General features: G+C 37.6%; 1 protein-coding gene and 1 long non-coding RNA gene across 2 annotated transcripts; both read right to left on the minus strand.

The window, feature by feature from the left end:
* Positions 1-7,635: 7,635 nt before the first annotated feature.
* LOC311080051 lies at positions 7,636-10,833 on the minus strand. The gene is made up of 2 exons (XR_014605509.1): positions 10,775-10,833; positions 7,636-10,369 (listed from the first exon to the last, which is right to left on the minus strand). It is a non-coding gene; the product is annotated as an uncharacterized lncRNA (long non-coding RNA).
* A 4,827-nt stretch (positions 10,834-15,660) lies between these two features.
* Positions 15,661-17,588, minus strand: LOC311080043 (uncharacterized protein). Its single transcript, XM_084109806.1, has 2 exons — positions 17,517-17,588; positions 15,661-17,027 (listed from the first exon to the last, which is right to left on the minus strand). Exons 1-2 carry the CDS (start codon positions 17,521-17,523, stop codon positions 15,721-15,723), a joined length of 1,314 nt encoding a protein of 437 aa, XP_083965932.1. The 5' UTR covers positions 17,524-17,588; the 3' UTR covers positions 15,661-15,720.
* Positions 17,589-20,040: the final 2,452 nt, after the last annotated feature.

Here is a 20,040-nt window from a genome sequence, read left to right on the forward strand (position 1 = left end):
TTGTCGTTATTATAGGTCTAGCTGTATGATATATCATAAACAGAAGAATGTTCCTCACCGCATGCTGCTATATATGCAGTGGCGTAACTTTGTTTTAAAAAGTGGGTGTGGGACGGGTTTTAACGGGGAAGGGGGGAATTTATGAATGCTAAATCATAAATCGATGTAGGCCTATGTACAATAACATTACGATGTCCAGCAATCGATTTAAATAGTGCATTGGGTTTAATTTGTCATTTAATGAGGTTTGATAAATGTTGTTTATGGTGAGAATTTTCACGTGAATAAATACATAAATCCGTCATCTAGTGGTAGAACTTTTGCCAAGCGTGTCAGAGGTTCTGGGTTCTAAATCCACACTTGTAGGAGAGGTTTTTTTATTTTTTATTTTTTTATCAAAACCGATTATGTTTATCAGTGGTTGTATATCAGGCAAGCATACGTTTGTATGCATTTTGTTTTGTAATTTCACAATAAGTCTCCACAACGGATTGAAGCGCGCGTCCGAGTGAAGATCCGCGCCACTGATCGCAGCGGCAACGAGCACTTTGATCTCTTGATTTCAAAAACAACACATTTCAGCACTAGATCGCCTCTTACAAACAAACTAAATGAATGCTCTGCTAGTTAACTGGAGATGTTTTATTTATTTGTATTGGTAGCCTACATTCGTGCCGCGAGATGTTTCAAAAGTGGTGGGGACAATATCGACCTTAGCAAAAAGTGGTGGGGACATGTCCCACCCGCAAATTACGCCTATGTATATATGTCATTCATTCATCTCCATCTAATCATGGTTTTCAGCTTTCTCTTTCTGCTAATTGTATAGTTGTATCGTATCATGGTGTATAGATATGACCCAGCACACAAAATACTATCAGAACACTCCAACGCAGCCTCCATTCTTCACGAAAGATGGATAAAAAAGCGCACAGGAAACAAAAACCTTGAAAAAATTATATACACCCTGTTAAATCGCAGAGATGCCGATTCGCACGGGAAAAATATTATCACAGGACCTCGGTGTTCGCCGAAATATGGTAGATCATTTGCGGGGGCATTTTTACTTTACAAATTACAGACATTGTCGATTCGCACGGGATTAAGATCACAGACAACCTCCGCAATTATTACAAATTACTAGAGGTCGCCAGGTAATACTAATCCCATGCGAATAGGGCTTTAGTTTCCCGCCAGTCATCAGTTATCATGGACACTCATCAGATCATCACTCCTGTTTGTTATCATCTCATCATCACTGTGTATTTAAGTTCCTCTGTTTCACCCTTCAGTTGTCGGACGATGTTTGCGTGTTGTGTGTCTAGCCCTGTTTCACACACGCACTGTTAAACCTTCTGTCTGTGCCTGGGTTTATGGTTTTGTTAAAATCACTTCATCACTTTATGTTTTTCTCGTGATTTGAACAAGACTGTCTCAAATATTTCCAATTTGGAAAGTATCAGTGAGGTTTGAAATACGGCAATAGTACTGTCTGTCTGTGTGACTGTTCTTGAATCCGTTTTTGTTTCGCAAAATAAATCACTCTGTTGGATCAACACTTTTCAATTTGTCAACAGGCTTTAGCAAAATGGTCTGAATCAATTTAGTCTCAGTCACAATTAATTTTCTGATTCGGCCCAAGTCGATTCGCAATTTGTCGCTTGTTGACAGAAGATAAATGCCTTGACGTGAAACTGAAACATGTTTTTACATTGGAGTAAATAAACCAAAAAGCCTCCTCGTTTTGAAACACCCACACAAACCAGTGGATCAGACAGATCCAGATCATCTGTCTTAGAGGAAAGGAGTAGGTTTGAATAATTGCGCTCAGTTCATTTCTTGGCCACTAGGATTCGCCAAATCACCCAAAGGGGTCTAGATACTAAAGATATACGATGCTTATTCACCTCACAATAATGTTAAGTATATTTTTATATACGGGGGTTAAATATGCAGAAAATGTATTCTTGTGCCTTCTCAGCTACATATTTTCCGTTCTCATAGGTGGCTGCTGCTCCCATTATTATTGCATCAGACACAGAATCCGCTTCTCTTGCTGCATCCCATCCTGTAGCTCCTCCTGCAACGACTCCTGAAAGAGTTGCGGCTGAAAGAGTAACACCGGCAGCGTATGTACCGACCCCGGTCTCCAGCGCAGCTGCTCCAATACCCGTCCCTGTTGCTCTTCCCGCTTCTGAAGTGCAGGCTGCTTCAAGACAGGTCGCTACTATTGCAACACATAAACCAGCGCCCATTAAAGCACCAGTTAGAGCCCCTGCTGATGCGCCTGCAGCTTTCATCAGAAGATTATCGTGAACAGTCCTCTCTGCTCTTTCTCGCTGCTGGGTTGGAGACACATTGTCTTCATTGGTATTCTTCATCATCTCCAGCTGAATCATCCTCTCCACTCGTTGAAGAATCTCATTGGTGTAGTGGTCATTGTTTTGCACCATATTATTAATGGTATCCAGCAGATTTTTCACCTGGACCCTGTTGCTTTTGTCCCAGCAACTACACGGGCAATGGACACATTTTCAGTATTTACTGTCGATGACGTGACAGCGGCCTCCGCATTTATCAACAAGCTCCTGTAGTTTTGGACTTCTCTGAACAAATTCTTCAATGGTTTGGCCCTCTAGTTCTTAAAACCACTGCACGTTTAAAGGTATCCTCTCCACAGTATTGACTGAGTTCATCCACAATCTCAATTTCTTGTCTTGTGTACCTTTCAACTTTCAGAACAATGACAAAGGCATCAACACCTGGAGCGCAGTTAACAATGGATCTGATGATCTCGGATTTAATGTTCTCGTCATCACGATCCGTGTCAAAGACTCCAGGTGTGTCAATAACTGTGATCTTTTGTCCATAAACCTTGCTCTCTCCTCGTACAGATGAAACTGTTATGGAATTGGGTGAAGCGTCCGGTGTGAAACAGTTTTTTCTGAGGATTGTGTTGCCAGCGCTGCTTTTGCCATCTCCGGTTTTCCCAAGAAGGACGATCTTTAGATCTTTAGAAGAAGACATGCTACCTAATTAAAGAAGACATTTGTTATGTTAATCTTTATGAGACAGGCATTATGTTTTTACAGCATATTATTTTATTACAGCATACTTACCTCCCATTACCTTAATTGATGTTAGTCTCTGCAATGGAAATAATACAAAGGTTATTCATGATTCTGAACCAATCATGCATTAGATGAACAACTGTGTGCTCTTCACTATGTCTTCACTGCAATTATACATTGAGCAATGAAAACACAACATTTATGTCAAACATCATTTTTAGTTTGCAAATATGCAATATTAGTGAAAATATATTCTTACTGAGCTGTTTTGCATGTTCTATTTTTATTTACATGTTGCTGTGATTTATTTATTTTTATTTATTGTTTTTTTGGTTACACTTTACTTGAAGGGTTGTGCATAAGACTGACATGACACCGTCATAATCATGACATGACACATGTCATGCATATGAAGGAGGTTTTATGCATGTTTATGACAACTGTCATTAAGTGTCATTCGCTCAATTATGACATTTTTAATGCAAATATGACATTGTGTGAGATGTCTTTGTCATGACAACTTGACTTTACTAAGACAACACAACCTGCCATAAATATGTCATAAACATGTACAGCAGATTAATTATCAAACTTAAGAAACCACTTAGCTTTATGGGTTAACATTTCATTACACTGTCATGTGGTTGGTTTTGACATTGGCTGTCATGAGGCCATTATAACATTTTAATGACAAATTAAATTTGTACCACTGTAGTTGAGGTCAAGAAAAACATTCATGACACAGTTATAATGGCCTCATGACAGCCAATGTCAAAACCAACCACCTGACAGTTTAATGAAATGTTAACCCATAAAGTTTGATAATTAATCTGCTATGTCATATTTATGACAATTTATGTTGTCTTGGTAATGTCAAGTTGTCATGACAAAGACACTGACAGGTTATGATGTATTGGTTTATGTCAAGTTGTCATGACAAAGACATCTCAAACAATGTCATATTTGCATTAAAAATGTCATAATTGAGCGAATGACACTTAATGACAGTTGTCATAAACATGCATAAGACCTCTGCCATGTCATGATTATGAAGGTGTCATGTCAGTCTTATGCACACCCCTTCAAGTAAAGTGTTACCGTTTTTTTTGTTTTTTTTTAATGAAAGATATAGAAATTGTGTGTATTTTGAGGAATAGGTGTGTGGTCTTGGATTGTACATTACTACACTGGTGTATACAATGTGAGTGAAGTGTTTTCTACTGTGTGGAGAACCCTGTGTAATAACAGAGTGTTTCCAAGTAGCAAACGTGACGCAGGAACAGGGTAACCAGGCAACCAATACCAACACAACTACGAATGCCAGAATGAATGAATTTCGAGAACATGAGACAATAAACAGGATCAGGAAATGCCGGACAGTTTATGTGGGACACTTGGTAACTCAATAGAAGTAAATTCAGTTGACATCCTTTGGAAACTTGTGTCAGTGGATAAAAAGAGCAATAATTCCCACCTGGTTTATGATTTGTACTCCTCAGTTAGAAGTTCGGTTTGGTTTGAAGTTTAGTTCGGTTTAAAATTATATATGCACTGACCGAACATGGTCAATACCATGTCTTTTATATTTGCATAATTCTAATTAAATCAGATGTTTGAGCACAAATAATCATATATTTAAAATGTACTGGTATTAATTAGCAGTGTCGTTTATTTATGAAGTAATAATATTCTATCTAAAGAAAAAAAAAGTCAAAATATTTAGACACCTGGCAAGAAATAAACAATAGGGGTTATGCGCAACATACTTCCGGGATCTACAAAACAGATATAACTACTTCCGGTCGTCAGCTACTGAGGTAAACACAGCGTAGGAATGGTGACCTTTTATAGCCGGTGTTTACAGGAGCTACCCATTCTATCCATTTCAGATGTACATCGTATTGCCAAACGGACTTCCAGAGCCCCGAGTACTCCGTTAGATAAAGGATTTAAGTTTTTACGCCTCCTCATTTATTCATGATTATGAAGGTATGTAAGTTAGTATATGTAGCTTTTGCTAATGGCACCCGATGTAGAGTTAGCTAACTATCAGTAAGTTAGTTTAGACTTGTATGCTATCATAGTAGTTTAACCTTTTATATTTGCTTGCAGACGATTAAAACAATCAAATGAAGACTGCGTTTTATTTTTTTATAAAAAAAAAATTTCTGATACTTAAGCATTCGTGACATTTTAATTAAAACAGAAATAAGAATTGTATTCTAAAAAAAGCGCAAAATAAGTTACCTCAGAGATCACCTACCGCTGCAGATGCGTACGGTAATGCAAACCGGAAATGTTTATACCTGTTTTCCGGTTCGAACGTTGGGCGTTCCGCATAACCCCTATTGTGACACTTACCACATGAATCCAGACAGAGGTTGTAGAGGTTTTATGAGGAGTGTAACAGGCTTTATACTCCAGACTTTCACTTTCTCTATACTTATTTTGAGGAGCTCTTTAGTTTCGTTCTCTTAGCTTTGCATGTATAAACTGATTAGGGAGGCGCTAACTCTCTTCTTTTTAGGGATACAGTTTTAGGTATTGTGTCTTAAGTAAGGCACTAAACCCCAGGTTATTTTATGGGTTTCATTTAATAATGTAACAATTAGCCACCGGAAAATTAAACTAAAATGCAAATTGTTTTACTACTTTACTTATTTCACCTGTACAATGAGCAAATAAACATTGTGTGTATAGTTTAAACATTAACAGTCAAACTTGTGTTTTCCAATGTCAAACTTCATTTCTAAATATCAATTTCGTATGGTTCATTGGTCAACAGGATCTTTATTGAAGATTCAAAACAATATTCAGTTTTAGGAAACAGCAATAGAAGTTTAAGGTAAGCAGAAAATGGAAACCTGGATGCTATTTTTTCATGCTGCATGTCTGACACTAGCCTGGGAAAACCCAGACAACTTCCGGCAAATTCAGATTTGCTCGAGAAGTAGTCTGGCAAAGAGCTCATTCACGCCCATTTCCATGCCGTCGAAATCGCGGCACCAATCAGAAACGTTGAGGCGGGCTTTACACAATGACGATCGCTCTGATTGGTTTTAGGTCTATCCAATTGCGCCCAGAGGCATTTGAGCGACGTCCGTTCAACTTTTAAATGCATTATTATATTCAAATTGCAAACACATGAGGAGTCTCCATAAAAGACCCACTGGCAGATGAACGTGCTACTACATCTCTCACCGAAACGGTAGGAAATTAAATTAGATTTAATAGAGGATTTTTTAACTGTGACACGATGATTGACAGGGCAGTTTAAGTGACAGGATGCACGCGACAGATCCGTCCGATAAAGATGACGAAGTAGTGTGTCCTAATTGCTTGCCTACTTTTTTGCTACACATTCAAAAGTAAATACATTTTCTTCACAAAAAGAGTATATACTTTTTTGGCGTAGTGTAACTTAGGCAAATTGGGACGCAGCATATGGCTTTACACGATGACGATCTCTGATTGGATTTAGGTCTATCCAACTGCGCCCAGAGGCACGTCCGTTGGTGACGCCCCTTTGGAAATGATTTGTCTATGGAGCTTTGCCAGACTAATAACTCAGTTACTACTGAGAATGGTCTGGTTTTAACCAGGCTAGTCTGACACTAAAGTAATGACAGTTATTTATTTTTAGTGATTGACATTTTTAAAGACCCACTGAAGTGCCTTGAAATGCGCAGCATTGTTCAATGTGTTGTCAGGAAGACAGGGTGGGACATATCAAAAAGCCCCTCCCCTTTTTTAAAATAACCAATAGTGTTTAGTTTATATCACATCTCGGCCAGAGCCGTTGAGCTCATTAAAGCCGCATTTGGCAGCTAATGACAGCCAGTGTTAAATATTCTCCTTTGAGATTTAATATGAAACTCTTAATCACTTCTGGTAACACTTCACAGCGACAATGTGACTTTCTGTAAAGTGTGTAAAATTCAAAGTACTCACATAGGTTTACACCTTCCTTTCTTTTTTTCTTTTTGTTTACAAAAAAAATTCAAGCCAGAAAGTGGAGAGGATGTTGATGGATCGTCACACCAAGCTTTTGCTTTCTTCTTAAATAAGTTTTGGTAAAAACCTTTCAGAATAATTATTCAAGGAAGACTTAATACATTTCTAATGAACATGATTAATGTTGCATGAGCGCCATCTGCAGTTCGAAATTTAAATCTGGCTTTTTACAGTTTTTCTCGATTGTTTACGCACATTTTCTGAAAGCATGCCTCATATTCTCAGAACTCTACACACAAATCCAAAAAAACACACACAATGGGCAAATCAACTCAATTCTCCTGCAAAATGAAACTTTACATTCAAAACAATGTTATTTCTTCTCAAAATGGTATTTTGTTTTCAAATGACACACACAAACCATCATATGAGTAGACACTTATAAGAACCAGTTGAACACTGATGTGCTCAATGTAAAACACTTCTTCTCCATTCATCATAATGACTTAGGCCTTTTTTTGGTTCAGTGTTACACTTGCTACAGACATTACATACATAAGTGTGCTGTAAAATATTTGAGAATATTGTTTTTATACTCAGAACACACAAATACACGGTAACAAATATATTTTATTTTTCCCACAAAAACATTATACACAGTGCACATCCCAACCAACACAAAGTTGTTCATACAGTGGTCTACATACAAAACAACAGAAGAATTGTCTGTATACAGTTACAGTAAAAAAAAAAAAAATCCAATGTTGGCATCCATTGCTCATTGAAGAGCTGACCTGTTGCCCTTTTATGCTAAAGCTCTGATTGCTAATTGTAAAACTGTGTGACGGGTGTTTGCCCATGTGATGAGTCCGTGTGCATATTTGAATGGCAGTGTGTTCCTTGTGAAAACAAGAGATTTTCTGCATGAAAATTGTGCCAAAAGCAAAAAGCAGAGAATTGTGTGTAGTGTTTTGAAGAAAGTGTGTTTTAGAACTGCAATTTGAGTGTAAAGCAGGAATTGTGCTTGTAGTTTAGCAGAATTTGTTCAGGGGGTTGGTGAATGAGTTACATGTTGTGGTCATTGTGTCTCAAGTACCAGAAAATGTGTGTAAACAATCGAGAAAAACTGTAAAATCTGATTAATCATAGAAATAATCAACCAACAAATCGATTATCAAAATAATCATTGATCATGCATTATAGAAATTAATCAATAAAACAAAAAGTGTGCTATAAACAACACATTGCCTTGCCTTTAAGATCTCCAAAGATGTTGTACATTTTTATTTTTCATGTGTGTAGTCGGTTAACATGAGTTTGTCAAATACAGTTTTTTTCAATCGCTAACAAGCGCTTACCCATACTTCAGATAATTTTTCTAAACTCTTAACACAGACTCACACCTACAAAACACAATTGGCCAAATGGATAATTTTCTTTTCAAAAACACATTTTGTTAAATATATACTAACTCTTCATTTCAAAATAGAACACATCTTTCTCTGCACAAACTAACTTTACCAAAACACTGGAAATCTGACTCAAAATGAAATTATTCTGTCAAAGAAAAACACTTGTTTTCACTTCACAAGGTACATGCAGTAAATCACAGTACACCAGGTTTCAAAATACTGGCTATTGTTGACATTACTAAAACTGCATAGACTTTTATGTTTCAGTTTTACAGGTATTTGCATGCAAAACATGCAATCCACCGTTTTACACTAAATTTCTTGGTTGGGAACTGTATGTCCACATGTACAGTACTGTTCACATTCAAAAACATTTTCACAGACAATTTAAGTGATACAATATTATTATTAATAATATTATAAAATATATTAATATATATTAAGATTAAGATTTCATTAATTATTTTTTTCTTTTGTTTTCACGTTTTGAAATCATAAATACAGTAGCTGATATAGGTCTCACACCTATTCGTCACACACTGCTGTTTGGTCATTTCCCCCTTACATCCCATAAGCCGACATTGAGGGTACCAACTCTTCGTCACTTTACACCGTAGAGGGTCATCCGATAGATTTAAATGGAAATCCCTCATCTTTGGATTTTGATGAAATTGGGTTAGCGACTGGGTTGCAATGGCTAACCCCCCTCCGTCAAAATCCAAAAACCCCTGTGTGTCACACAGCTTGACTTTCAGCTTCCCATTATTACTTCTCTTTCATTATAAATGCATTATCATTATCAAACGTTCACCTCTTTCTGTGTGTTTGCAGGATCACAGTGTGAGACACACACAGATCGGCCAAACTGACCGTCAATCCATAATGTGTGAATGTAAGACATGTTTTAATTTTAGCAGGAATAACACAACTTTGCTTTTGCAAAAACATAACACCACACATTCATTTATACAGTTGTATTTTTAAGAGCTTGAAAAAATAGTTTCGTTCTCAAAATTACACATGGAAAGGCCTAAAAATTGCTATAATTTGTAGTTGCTGAAAACAATAATAAACAGCAATGATTTCTGCAAACAAGAAAACAGAGACTTCATGAAACCCTTTTTGAAACATGACAAAAAAATCACTGATCATTTTTCATTCACTGATTCACTAATGGACAGATTAAATGAAGCGTTCACAAAAATAAATGAGAATCTCAGACCTGAAAGGACTAAAAGCAGATGTAGAAGTGATGTTAGATGATAGAAGTGAAGCTTATGAACATGTTTGCATTCATCTTGGATAATGATGCTTAATATGCGAAACATCCCAAGTGAAAATTACTCACAACTATCTTTTCACTTTCCAAACCTGTAGCCTCTAAAGTGGTTCCTCCTCTTCCACAAACTGTACCGGTGGGTCCGCGGATGGCATCTCCGACCTTTTAAATCCGGTGGTGTGTTAGTTTGTCTCTTATAGAGAACAGGCAAACACTCGTTGCCAATGACATCACAAGCTACAACCACAAAGCGCACTTTCTTTTCCAGAGTCTCGACTACACACTGCTGCTGGTTATCTATTGAAGTGCTGTTAACAGTGACAATGTACACTGTGAACTTTCTAATACTGATGCACAAGTTGCGTCTGTATATGATGCCTTCTCCATTGCAGATATTTCTAATGCTATACTTGTTGTTTTTGCGGAGGAAGAACTGGAGAGAAGGTCTGTCAGAACCACAAAGACCCTTCTCTGTTAGGTACTCTGCCCAAGCATCTCGACTGGCTGTATCGAAATCATATGAGAGGATATGTTTGTCTTTAAACTGATCATAAGTGTTGTTATTCCGAGATCTCTGGCAGGGAAAACTGGCATCAGTGAACACCAGAGTGACGAGGAGAACCAGGAGAACGAGGAGAAGTGCAGATCTCATCCTGAGAACAAGAGAGTGACAGACACTTAGAGCTTCACAATCAGTGGAAATCGGCCATTAATAAGATAATGAACAACTTCTAACACGGCTGCATGGTTTTCTGAATATATCTCTATATGTCTAAAGTATTTATAATAATAGTTTCTTAAATACTCTTATTTTGCAGCGAAATATTGCCACATTAAAATTTCTTATTTTGTTCAATATTTGTATTTATTATAATAAATTACTATTATTATATGTTTTTTTTTTAATTATTATATTAAGCTGTTTTTTTGGTGGATAACCCAAGGAAGCCCTCAAAGGCGCTCTTTTGATGACAACAGATTAAAGACAGTAGATGCATTATTAAGATGATCTTCAGTATCTGAACTGTATGATTTACATGTGTACAGTATAGATTTACCTGTGTGCCGTTCTTGAGCTCGTGGAAATGAAAGAGTCTTCTTGAGTCTGAGCTGGAGTTCAGAAAGTGTTCGAGATGCTCATTTGACTGATTTATATTGCGTGAAAAAGAGGAAGGAGTGGAGATGCGCCCGTTTCTTGGAAATTCATCACAAACACGGTTATTGCAAGTAAGCAAAACTTAGAGGATGTTTTTTAATCTTTGAGATTCTGCCTTCAGGAAATTCTGTAACACTTTACAATGAGGTTCCAGTTGTTGACATTGGTTAACTACATTAGTTCACATGAACTAAAAGTGATAAATACTTCTAAATTAAGTTTATTCATCTTTAATAAACTTAAAGTGCTTTCCTGTAGCTCAAACAGTAGAGAGTTGGCGCTTGCAACGCCAAGGTCTTGGGTTCGATTTCCAGGGAAAGCAAGAACTGATAAGAATGTAAATGTGTATCTTGAAATGCAATGTAAGTCGCTTTGGATAAAAGTGTCTGCCAAATGCATCAATGTAATTTCAACATTTACTACTATATTAAAATCAAAAGTTGGGGGTGTCAATATTGCAAATAATTTTGTAAATTATTTATCCTTTATTTTACCAGGAATAATCCCATTGAGATTTAAATCTCTTCTATCAGGGAGTCCTGACCAAAATGACAGCACAAAAAGTTTCACATAAACAGATTACAAACACATAAAACCTGTGCGACTGTGTAGATAATTGTATCATCAGCATATAAATGTATTTTTGCTGTGGCTGTTTCATGAACTATCATTTATATAAATTGAAAATAAAATAGATCCCAGAGTACCACACAAAACGCATCATAAAAATAGATCATTCAGTGCCAAACACAATATTTAGTCAAATACATTGGTATTGAGTCAAGTCAAATTGATTTGTATTGCACTTTACAGAAAGGCATAAAGTTTATAAAATCTTAATCCAAACTTTTTTGTCAGCTGAACCCCTTTGACCTAAAATATTTATTTGAAGTTCCCCCTGAGATGTTTAGTTAACATTTCAACAATTTAACATAATGTGTTCATAATGGATTTAACTAGTCGTCAGTTTGACTTCCTTCAGGTTTTGCGCTCAAATATTAGTGCTCGAATGTGCATCTAACTGGACGTCTAATATTATCAGCAAAAGGGAAGTGCCACTGAAGGGAAGTGTCTCAATGAGAAGGAAAAGTGATGATGATGATGATGGTGCCTTGAATTTCATAATGATCAAATCTCTTGTGAAATTTCAGTGTCAAATACATGCTGACATTAATATATTTACTGCTGTGCTGGACAATTTTCTTCTTTAAATAATTTGTAGGTATTGCAAAAGAGGGAAGATGATAACAATGCTTCAAAAACATTGAAACACTTCCATTATACTAATTTGATTGCAACTACACAGTGCATGATTTAGACTCATTAACAACTGACATTTGCTTGTTTGCTTGAGGGTTTTTTTTTTTGTTTTTTTTGTTTTTCACATTAGCCACAGGATGGAGTTTGGGTTTTTGCCACTGTCGCTTTTGGCCTTTGGCTTGCTTAGTTGGGGACATTTAATACTCAACAATATTATTGTTCTGGCTGTATTGACACCATTATATGAGAACTGAACTGAGCTGGACGATGACATCACGGTTTTCTCCAGAGTGGCTGTATATATAAATGAACTAAATTGATAACTTTTCTAAAACAGAAATGAAATATCACTGAACTTAGAGCCCTGCATTTAAGCCCGAGCCCGACGGGCCCCGACTTATTTAAGCCTCTGGGGCCGCAATTTATATTTTATATAAAAAAATCAGTAAGTTGCAGATGCTCTAAACACAGTCATCTTCATTAGAAGTAGACTTACCAGTGCTTACCCCACTCTTTCTCATATTGCTGTCTTTGATCTTAAAATTAGCTGATGATAAAATGCAGCTTGTCTCAGATCTGTTGCTACCGTTGATGTGAACTCTGTTAAATTTGCATTTAGCGCGGGAATTGAATATCTGATTTATATTTGTTTTGCGGAGAAGTGTAAGGTAAGACAACCTGTGTTTTATTTGTATTTGAGTTGTTTAGATGGTATAGCCTGTTTTGTGTGCAAGCGCCGTGTAGCGAGCAGCAGCAGCCTGTCTCTGCGTGTCAATAAAGCCTTTTCACTGTGGTGATAATAGACTAAACATTGAAACTATCCTTGAAGTGTTTTATATCTATGGATTTTTTTGTAGGCAAGTCAAGTGGTGATTTGAGAGGCTAAACTGATCAAACATGTGGTTAACTCACTGTTGGTTGCTAGCCGCTTGGTCATCACTCTAAAAAAACGAAAACTTTAATTTAACAAACAAAAAATGCTCCAAATATTTTTTCTAAATTATCTTAAAGGTGCTGTAAGCGTGCTGGGTGACGTCACTTCTTGTTGACGTTCGAAGTATTGTCAAACAAAACGGAGGCTTGACCCTCGCTCCTCCCTTCCGTGCTTCCTGAAACAGGCTTTTCTGATGTAAATTCGTGACTTCGCACGTTCCTTCTCCTTTTCCCTCTTCTTTGCTATTTGTTCATCGGAACGTCGTCTCTTTGGTCATGTGTCAGCCATATCAAAATTCAAGAGAATATAATTATAACGTTAGTCGTTGTCTAGGACATCTCTCCTCTGGCTAACTTCCCTCTTCATGCTTCTCTCTCCTCCACTCCCCACACACCCCTTCATGTGCACGCGGACTAACCCCCCCAACCCCCACCCCCAAATCATTCTTGTCGGTTATTGGCTGGAACACTGTTTGTTATGTTTCGTGGTCCAGGCTGGGCCAGTTTGTTTTTGTTGCCGTTTGTGGAGCCTGGGCTGTCTACAGAGACCGCGCTTTTTTACAGTGTGTTCAGGGGACAGGCAGATAGTGAGGAGATGTATGCTGTATTTGACAAAAAATGTTTCAGCCTAAAAAACGCGTGACATCGCTTAGAGCACCTTTAATAAAGAAACTAAATAAATATAACGACTTGCCATTTAAAACAAAACTGAACTATTTTAATTGCTGCAGTAGTAGTGTAGTAATTGGGAGGATAAAAAAAAAGGCTTGAATTGGACTCAAGCCGAAAAGTATGATAAGCTGTCGTACACGGGCCGTTCTAGGCCCTAGATTTGAGGCCCATGCAGGGCTCTATCTGAACTTACTAAAACTGGACTATGACGCTATTTCCTTCTAGATCTGCTGTACAGACGAAACAAACTTTGTTGCATTATTTTCCTGCTATCCTGTTTTCCAGAAACAATTTGTATTGTAAAAAGCACTATATAAATAAAGGTGACTTGACTTGACTTTAATGTGACAGGTGTGTTTGATGAGCCTTGCACGATGGTCTCCAGCAGATTTTCACCTGAACTCTGTTACTCTTGTTTCCTCGTTTACGTTTATTCCAGTATTTGTTGTTGATGACGTGACGGTGTCCTCCACATTAACCGACAAGCTCCTGTAGTTTGGAATTGGTCTTCACAAATTCTTCAATGGTCTTGCCTGTTTCAGGATGTGTTCCTCATTGAATCTGTTCAGGAAATTTTGTACCACCTCATTTTCATGTCCATGTGAATCTTCCGACCTTCAGGACAATGATGAAGGCATCGATGCCTGGAGCGCAATCAACCAGATATGCATGTGATGATCTCAGATTTTATTTGCTTCGGGCCAATTTTCATGACACAGCTCACACGCGGACCGGGCTTCGGATGATCTCAGATTTGATCTGCTCATCATCACAATCTGCAGGTGTGTCAATCACAGTGATCTTTCTTTGGTCAAAGCGTTTGACAAACAGGTTAAGGTACGATCACATTTACCATGGCAACATTTCCCAGGCGAATTCCATTAATTTTCAATAGGAATCCCTGCGATTGGGAATTTCATGCGTGTTGATCACGCAAATTCGCACGCTGACTAACAGAAAACTGCTTGGTTTGAAATTGACTTCTGTGTGAGCTGTGTTTCATACATCTCTACACTATTTACAATGGAAAATGGACCATTTTTACCAACATATGTTTCGATTCGTGACTCATGAAAACGGTGCATTACGAATGGAATGAATGGGAAAGTAGCCAGAGATGAATGAATGGGCACCAAATATAAATGCATTTTATGCGATTATATGCCATGTGGACAAATAGACAGTCCTTAAATTAAGTTTATTCGCATATGCAATGTTTTAAACTTCACATTGTTGGCAAACAGCCTAATTACATTTACAACTAACTATAAAAGTAATCAAACAGTCATTATGACCATAAAGCAAGACCATTGAACTCCAGTCCAGAAGGTTTACGATGCATATGATATCTTAGAAGAGGATTCATTAACCATGCACACTGCAGCTAAACACGGCTTCACTTCAACAAAGAGTTCGGAAATTTGGGTATTAGGAGTGACTCCTGTTTTCTGTACTCATGGCTTTACTCCTATGCCAATGACAGTTAAATAGACGTGAACCTAGAACTCATGTAACACATCCCTCAAATGCAATAAGTTATGCTTTAAATACCTGAAACTATACAGTAAATGTACAGACTGCAGAGTATCATTTTAAAGGCATTTTTATTCTCAGTTATCATGTGCATTGTTTATGATCACAAGAAATTCAGCTCATATCTGCATTCTTACCAGGAAACTATTCATATTCAAATGAGCATTACAAGAAGAATTTAGAATTTCGTTTAACAAATAATGATACAGCTCATATAATGTGAGGTGAAACTGTATGAAAAGAAAATCTCTTTCTTTGGTCACGAAAAATAATAACAAGCTTAGAATAAAGAATCAAACATTCCATGATTTCAAATAGAAGTTAAAATGAATCAGAATATAATCTTTTGATTTACACGAAACAGTTTTTCACACCTGTTAATGTGGCTAATCATAAATACAACTGAAGATTTGGTTCTGATCAGGTCACCGAATACACGAGTTCAAATTATTATTTTTTATTTTCTTCTGTTTGTGTTTTACTGAAAGCATTAGCAAAAAAATTGTGTATGTTCTCAACCACAACTGTTGCATTCTCGTAGTTCAGCTTTGCAGCTTTGGTCATTGCGTCATACACTGAATCCGCTTCTTCTGCAGCTTTCCATCCAGTGACTCCTCCACCAACGGCTCCTACAAGAGCTGCAGCTCCGACAGCACCGGCAGCGACTGATGACCCTGCTCCTCCTGGCACTAAAGCTCCTGCCACTGCTCCTCCTGCCACTGCTCCTCCTGCTGCTCCTCCTGCTTCAACTGTTGCTCCTTCTGCTTTTTCTCTTGTTTCTACTTCTGGTTCTCCTGCTTTTTCTCCTGTTTTCTCATCTTCTCCTCCAGGAACTGTTGCTTTTGTTTCTTCTGTCGCTGCTCCTCTTGCTCCTCCTCCTGCAGCCTCGACAACAAACGATGCCACATTCAGCAATGTTCTTATGGGTAAGGTCGTTTGCAAGAAACTCAAAATGAAAGTCACCGCAACACCTGCGCCAAGAAAAGCACCAATCAGCGCCCCTGTCGTTGCTCCCGCAACCTGCTCCAGCAGTTTATCCTGAACATTTTTCTTTGCTTTTTCTCGTTTTTCTTCTGGAGGCAAAGTTTCCTCATCCACATTATTTTCAATCTCCTCTTGAATATCTTTCTCCACCTTTTGAAGCAGCTCATTGGTGTAGCAGCCGTTCTTATTCCTCATCGTGTCGATGGTCTCCAGCAGATTTTTCACCTGAACTCTGTTGCTCTTGTACCCTTGTTTACGTCTTTTCCAGTATTTGTTGTCGATGACGTGACAGCGTCCTCCACATTTATCAACCAGCTCCTGTAGTTGTGGATTGGCCTTCAGAAATTCTTCAATGGTCTGGCCTTCTAGTTGCTCACCATGAGTGAATAATATCACTGTATGTTCAAAGACAACCTCTTCCAGTGTGTTCAGACGTTGCTGTAGCATCTCCATTTCTTGTGTTGTGTACTTTTCCACCTTTAGAACAATCACAAATGCGTCGACACCTGGAGCGCATTCAATCAGAAAATTAACGATCTCAGGTTTCATCTTCTCATCATTAACGTCTGTGTCAAAGAATGCAGGCGTTTCAAAGACTGTGATCTTTCTTCCATATCTCCTCGTCTTTTTTCTTTCACATTGTGCTTTTACAGAATTATCTGAAGCTCTAGGGGTGAATACTTTTTCTCCAAGAATTGTGTTCCCAGCACAGCTTTTGCCATCTCCTGTTCTTCCCAAAAGCACAATTCTTCTCTCTGGCATAGACACACAAGCTGTGGGAAACAAAAACAAACAAACAAACAAACAAACAAACAACAACAACAAAAAACTTAATGAATGTAATATGAGTCTATTTAAACAGTTAATGAAAGAAAAATGTTGTCAATGTGACACTCTTAAAAATATAGGTTCTTTATTGGCATTGATGGTTCCATGAAGAACCTTTAAACTTAGGAAGTGTTCGGCAGAATTAATTAATTTATTTATTTATTTTTTTAAGTAAAATGTCCAAACAGCTGATAAAACACCATCCCAATCCGTAAGTTGTCCACATGACTCCAGTCCATCGATTCAGATCTTGTGAAGTGAAAAGCTTAGAAACAAATCCATCATTAAGGCGTTTTAACAAACTTGTAACATGTTGGATGGCATTTTTTTAAAAATATTTTGGGTGAACTACTTCTTTAAAGGTTATTCATGGATCCATCAATGCCAATAAAGAACCTTTATTTTTAAGAGTATATGATAATGATATGACTTACATCCCATTATCCTTGTCTGTTGATGACGCCAGTGTCTGTAAGTGAAATTTGAAGGTTATTCTTGACTTTGAGGCCTTCATTTTTATAAACATTCATGGATATAATGCATTTATTTCACCAAACATCATTTTGTTCAAATGTCTGAATACATTATTATGTATTGCTATGTTTTCCTGTTGTACTATTACCAATTTAATCTGTGAATCTGAACTATATTCACTGTACACCACAAACATACAGACAAAATAAAGCAGAGCTACATTTGGCAGCTACTCAGATGCCATAAAATGTAATAAATCTTTTTACAGATCAACTTTGCTCTTTGCAGCGTTATGGGCTGTGCTTATTTCCCTGTAAACTCTGTCACTGTTTATTTATTTATTTTATTTACCATATTATAAATAGCACTGTCAAGGGGCTCAGAAATCCTTTGGCAACACATCAAATCAAAATTCAATCAAATCAATTTGAGATTTTACAGATAACATAAATAAATGTCTATGCTAATCTGCCCTGGTAAAACTTCACACAACACTGTCTGTTAATGGTGTAAAAAATGTAAAGTACTTACATTACTGTTTTACCGTCTTTTCTTTGTGGAGAGGTTGCTGATGGCTGGCTAAAACCAAGATGTAGCTTTCAGTTTCATTTATTATCAAGTTAATATTTTTCTTATCAATAAACACACCCAAAAAACATGTGTAACTGTTTCATAAAACATCTTAAAGGGGTCATATAATGGTACATGCACTTTTACAAGTTGATTGTACTGAAATGTGTATTGGCAGTGCCTGTACATCATAAAATGATAAAAATCCATCCAGTGTTTTCTTTTTTTTTAATCTCCTTATATGTTTTCCCGCCTCTCAAATCAAGCCGTTCGACCGTGTAACGTCACACGGTCAGACGCCCCTCCCACGATTGTTAATTGACAGCAGCGTTTCAACACAGACCCGCCCTCACTCGTGAGTGAGCTGTCAATCATAGTGTTACGAACTGCTCCGAGACACGAAGGTTTAGATCCAAATGCAGCTTTATTTGAGGGCAATCCAGAGGCGTAATCCAATGTACAGGCAAGGGTCATACACAGATAGGCAGTCCAAACAAAGAAACAAACAAAACAGGCAAAGCAGGCAGGGACCAGAGGCAAGAGAGTAATCCAGGGAACAGGGCAAGATATCCAAAATCAAGAGACAAGAAAACCAGGAGAATGCTCAGAAATGTAGTGTAACACTTAAACAAGACTTCGCGGTGAGTGAATGAATGAACATGGTATAAATAGACTGAGACTAACAGGGTGATGGGACACAGGTGAATGCAATCAGTGATAATGAGGTACAGGTGAATGTGATGAGTGATCAGAGATGATGAGTCCGGGCAGTGAGTATGGGAAATGTAGTCTGAGAGTGAACGTGAGTGTCTGATGTGGAGTGTCCTCTGGTAGATCTCAAGGGTACTCCAGCTGGTGACCGTTACACATAGTCCACCGTTGTTGATACGCTGGAGCACTGTCTATGAGCAGAATGGTGTCTAAGAGATTGTGGTGTTCTGTTCTTGGGTGTAATAACGAACACAGCATCATTTTGATGTTCCTAAATCCGAACCGCTGAAGACGCAGTGGCTGAGTTTTTTTTCGAAGGGAATATTCCCCACGATCAACGTCAATGCTGTCATGTTTGCGCGAATCATTTCACACACCAAACTGCTTTACAAACGAGGTCAGTATAAAGCTGGTTTTGCTAAAAGCTGCTCCTGAAAAAAGGATCGATACCAGCTATTCGTGTTCCTGCTGCACCTCTAGAAGAAGAAGTGAGTGTAACATTTTATTAAGCTTTATATTAATCTTTATATTAATCTTTGCAAATCGCTAGCACGCTTCACAATGAATGCGGCTAAGGTTTACACTCAGGGTACACTACGGCATGTTTTCTATGTAGGCTACGACGTTCTCGATATAATTCATAATCCCACGTTTATAATGAACAACGCGTTATGGTTATTGTGTTATTACAAACTGTGTACACAGGTGTTAAAGTTAACATGGTAATACTACACTAAGCTTACTTTTGTAGATGGTTTACGGTGTCTGTTACTGATTAAGAAGTAATGTAAAAAAAAAAAAAAAAAAAAAAACTGTTATAACTGCATGAAGATGAATGGTAATACAAAATTCTTAGGTCTCCTTCAACTACTGTTAGAAACATTCCTGCCGTGACCTCATGTGAGTGCTTCAGCCCTGACAGTTGTACCTAACACTGCATAGATAACGTTACGCATCACGGACAAGCCTACATTTACCGAAAAAAAAATGTTCATGACCATTAGCTGTAACATCAATCTGTCAATGAACTAAAGTATACATCAGTAAACACATAGTGTTCGTATCTCACTACTCTAACCTGCCAGTACACACAAAGATAGATCAAAGTGACATTACGTTAACCAACCATTCAGAAACGTCCTGTTCGAGCCTTAATTGTCTAACTTCTTCGGGGCCGTCATTTGATAATTGATTCGGTTGCAC

This window comes from Abramis brama, assembly GCF_963993115.1.
Source record: "Abramis brama genome assembly, chromosome: 3".
NCBI classification, from domain to species: domain Eukaryota; kingdom Metazoa; phylum Chordata; class Actinopteri; order Cypriniformes; family Leuciscidae; genus Abramis; species Abramis brama.